The 3951-nt window shown below is 53.1% G+C and overlaps 1 protein-coding gene across 1 annotated transcript; it reads right to left on the bottom strand.

Annotated features, from left to right (window-relative positions):
* Positions 1-62: 62 nt before the first annotated feature.
* On the bottom strand, positions 63-3945 carry NME3 (NME/NM23 nucleoside diphosphate kinase 3). Its single transcript, XM_026858742.1, has 5 exons — positions 3882-3945; positions 3657-3787; positions 2413-2514; positions 1976-2088; positions 63-1087 (listed from the first exon to the last, which is right to left on the bottom strand). The coding sequence occupies exons 1-5, from the start codon at positions 3925-3927 to the stop codon at positions 970-972; spliced, it is 510 nt and encodes a 169-aa protein (XP_026714543.1). The 5' UTR covers positions 3928-3945; the 3' UTR covers positions 63-969.
* Between the last annotated feature and the right edge of the window lie 6 nt (positions 3946-3951).

The following is a 3951-nucleotide window of genomic DNA, read 5'->3' as shown; positions in this document are numbered from 1 at the left end:
GGGGGGGGGGGGAAGAAGAGAGGTTCAGCCCGTTCACTGCTCCCAGGAGTCAGAGGCAGTATACCTTCCCCCAACATTCCCCCTTTCTCAGGCCATTTTTATGCAATTTCTTATCTTCAAGGTGAAGCTTGAGTGACTCTAGTCATACATACCTTTATTACAACTGTTGTAACATTCTCTCACTTTGCTTTTAGAGGTATAGTTCAACAAAAATTCAGGGCACAAGCTCAATCAGTGGTTGCACTTTGGATGTGGGTAGCCTTTGGGATGGAGGTGTGTTTTGGTATTATAATGAGATTATAATAAGCAAACACCCACAGCCAGGAACTGGAGCCAGAGAAACTGGGCATTTCACCGCATTTGGTGAACTTCCTTACGTGGACTCATTCATCACTTCTGAAGTCAGGTGAGCTTGTGCCAGCCCTGGCACACAGAGCTCCCACCACAGGAGAGCCACTTGTCCTGGAACAAGCTCTTACCCCAAGGAAGAACCTTCCCTCTTATCCCATAGCAACCTAATACTTTAAAAGTCTTTGGTGAAAAACCTTCTAGAAATGCAGGTAAATTATATCGATCACATCGCCTTGTGCGCCTCTCAGCAGTAAGGAGCACACGTTCTTCTATGCCAGGCACATCAGAACACACAGGAACAGGCACAGAGCCCAGTTTTCACTTCAATAAATCACCTTGAACTATTTCGGATTTAAGATGCTGCAGCAAACAGAGCAACAATACCAACTACTTACTTATTATAGCAGAGAGGGAAAAAATTTAAAAAAAGAAATAGCTACTCTTTCAGGGATCTAACCTGCAGTTACACACACAAACCAGCTCCTAGGACCCCTCCACTCACACACAGAACAGAAACCCCCACAGCAGGATCCATAGCCAGCCCTCATGGCTGCAATGAAATGGATGGAAATGCCCTGTGCCAACTCAGGAAGATGTACTTCCCTCGGGCTGCTCTTGTCATGCGTAGATCCAGTGCTCAGCTGTGTCCTCCCAGCATGTCAGCTCCTCTGGGCGGAACCACAGGGAGATCTCCTGCTGGGCACTCTCCACTGAGTCGCTGCCGTGGATCACATTCCTGTGGGGAAGAAGAAAGGGATCAGCTGGCACTAAGCAGGGAAAAGCAGAAGAGGGAAGCTGCAGTTTGTAAAATTTCACCTTGAGCAATTTCTTTAAACCAATTGAGCCAGTCACATCCTACAATATCCCACTGCAAAGCCCTCCTCCTGCCATCTCAGGGGCTGCTCATGGCTATGCTTAAATGATGAATGTGCCACCAGTTCCAAGCACTCCTTCCCTCCTATGATGAAGGACCATTTGTTTTCTACAGGAGGAGCTGCAAGGGGCTGTTGATCTGAGGTTTGCTTTTTTTTTTATTCAACTTCTGCCTCCAGATTTCCCCCCTTCCGCCAAAGTAGGTCCACTGAAGCAGGTTTGGAAGGCAGACACCATGGAACAGAAGCCTCAGCCAGGCGGGTTTGATAAAAGCTGTGTCTACCATATGCCAGGCTGCAGCCCCCTGAGGTCACTACCAGTGAAAAGCTGGAGCTCCCCCTTGGCTTTCATTACAGACTCAGATGCCCAGTAGAGCTACAGCAGCTCTCCAGGTGCCCTGCTCCCACAGGAAAGGGCTGAGAGAGCTCTCCCTTCCTCTTCACAGCCCGACAGTCCTGATTCTCCAGACGAGACAAGCAAACCCACCTGCTTTCAACAGAGAAGGCCTCAGGAGGCAAGAAAGACCCAAAGCCAGGCTCCTCCATTCTGGCAAAGCCAAGCCCAGGAGGCAGAGGGCAGCTTGTCCTGCCAGGGCTGCTCTGCAAGCTGAGGGAACACAGCTTTGATCTGAGCACAGAAAGAAGTTCTAATCTGCAGATGCAGACTCACATGGCTCAGGCAGGCCTCGCACAGAAGTGCCTAGACAGGATGCCCCTGAAATACTGAGGGAACAAAAAGCCAAAGCTCTCACTTGCTGACTTCAATGCAGAAATCTCCTCGGATGGTACCAGGCCTGGATTCGGCTGGGTTAGTCTCCCCGATCATTGTGCGAACTGTCTTGACCACATCCAAGCCCTGCCAGACCTGACAGACAACAAAACAAGAATCAACTTCCACAACATCCCCAGCAGGTCATAGCATCTGTCCTCTAAATTCCCCATCTGATCTACTTGGGTGAGAGACAAGGAAAGGGTCTCTCTGTAAATAGTCTTCAAAAGTTTTGGAAAATAATCAGAATTGTTTATGGATTAAATTTACTGCAGGAAACATCCCTGCAGTTCAGTACAGCTTCAAGAAATTCTCTGGAGAGGCAGGCCACCTTGTTTCCATCATACCACACGCCAATGCTGCTTAAACACTGCACTTACTTTCTGTTCCTCGGTTCTGGAGAACCTGGCCAGCACTCACCATGGCCACCACAGGCCCAGAGCTCATGTACTTCACCAGCCGGCTGTAGAAGGGACGGTCACGAAGGGCAATGTAGTGCTCTCTCAGCAGCTCCTCCGAGGCCTGAGTACAAAGAGCACAAAGCTTCATCTGCTCTGAGCAAGAAGGGATTTGAGCAAGGTCTACACCAGAGAATCACAGAATCATTCAGGTTGGAAAAGACCCTTGGGATCATAAAGTCTAACCATCAGCCCCACTCTACAAAGTTCTCCCCTAACCCACATCCCCCCAACAGCTCATCTAAACAACCCTTAAACACATCCAGGGATCGGGACTTCACCCCCTCCCTGGGCAGCCTATTCCACTCTCAGACCACCCTTTCTGGGAAACATTTTTTCCCTCATGTCCAGTCTGAACCTCCCCTGTTGGAGTTTAAAGCCATTCCTTCTTGTTATATTGCTAATCCCCTGTGAGAAGAGACCAGCACCAGCCTCTCTGCAATGTCCTTACAGGAGCTGCAGAGAGTGATGAGGTCTCCCCTCAGCCTTCTCCTCCTCACACTGAACACTCCCAGCTCCTTCAATCTCTCCTCACAGGATTGATTCTCCAGGCCCTTCCCCAGCCTCGCTGCCCTCCTCTGCCCTCGCTCCAGCCCCTCAAGATCTCTCTCCTATTGAGGTGCCCAAAACTGGACACAACCCTCCAGGTGTGGCCTCACCAGTGCAGAGCACAGGGGGACTGTCACCTCCCTGCTCCTGCTGGTCACACTATTTCTAACACAAGCCAGGATGCCGTTGGCTTTCTTGGCCACCCGGGCACACTGCCAGTGATCGAGAGATGTAGGACAAGCTCGATAGTGCATGTTATAATGAAGCCCCGCACAGATGCTCACTTCCCGGGTTGAAATGGCTTTGCCGAAGCCTGACACAGGGCGAGAAGTTTCTAGGTCAGAGGAGCAGCGTTTGCCAGCTTACACCAGCCACACACCAGAGCCCTGAAGCACAAGCACAACTGGGATCACCCTGCCAGAAGTGATTTGGGCACCTGGGTGCCAACACCCCTCTGACCCGCAAAGATTTAGCGCCCGAATGACAACAGGCTGTACCAGTGAGGAGGGGGCAGAGACACCCCCCGGCAAGCTCCCACAGCTCCAGGGCCTGCAGGGCCGCACGGGCCTTGCCTCAGCCCGGGCCCCCCGGCACCAGAGGATAACCACGCCCCGCCGCTCCCCTCCTGCCCTGGCAGCGGCGGCCCCGGCCGCTCACCTGCAGCAGCTTCAGCCCCACCAGCTGCAGCCCCTTCCTCTCGAACCGCCGGATGATCTCCCCGACCAGGTGCCGCTGGACCCCGTCCGGCTTGATGGCCACGAAGGTGCGTTCGCCGGCCCCACCGCAGGCTGCGAGGAGAGAGTGGAGCCGTGAGGGAAGGAAACCCACCGGGCCCCTCAGCCGCGGGGGCAGAGCGGGGCAGGGTCCCGGCCCGGCCCGCACCGCTCTGGAAGAGGCTGGCGAAGAGACCCAGCACCAGGCAGATCATGGCGACGCCGCTCTTAAAGGGGCC

The sequence above is a fragment of the Athene cunicularia genome (assembly GCF_003259725.1).
Source record: "Athene cunicularia isolate RWA chromosome 14 unlocalized genomic scaffold, athCun1 chr14_part1, whole genome shotgun sequence".
NCBI classification, from domain to species: Eukaryota; Metazoa; Chordata; class Aves; order Strigiformes; family Strigidae; genus Athene; species Athene cunicularia.
This window is presented reverse-complemented; position numbering and strand designations above follow the sequence as displayed.

Bases quoted from the DNA above. Each gene is read 5' to 3' on its own strand.
- NME3 (XM_026858742.1), bottom strand. From the start codon at position 3,927: ATGATCTGCCTGGTGCTGGGTCTCTTCGCCAGCCTCTTCCAGAGCG. The intron at 2,515-3,656 runs GTGAGCGGCCGG...CTTTGTACTCAG, and splicing joins TGGGGCTGAAGCTGCTGCAG to GCCTCGGAGGAGCTGCTGAG. The intron at 2,089-2,412 runs GTGAGTGCTGGC...GTTGTCTGTCAG, and splicing joins CTGGGCCTGTGGTGGCCATG to GTCTGGCAGGGCTTGGATGT.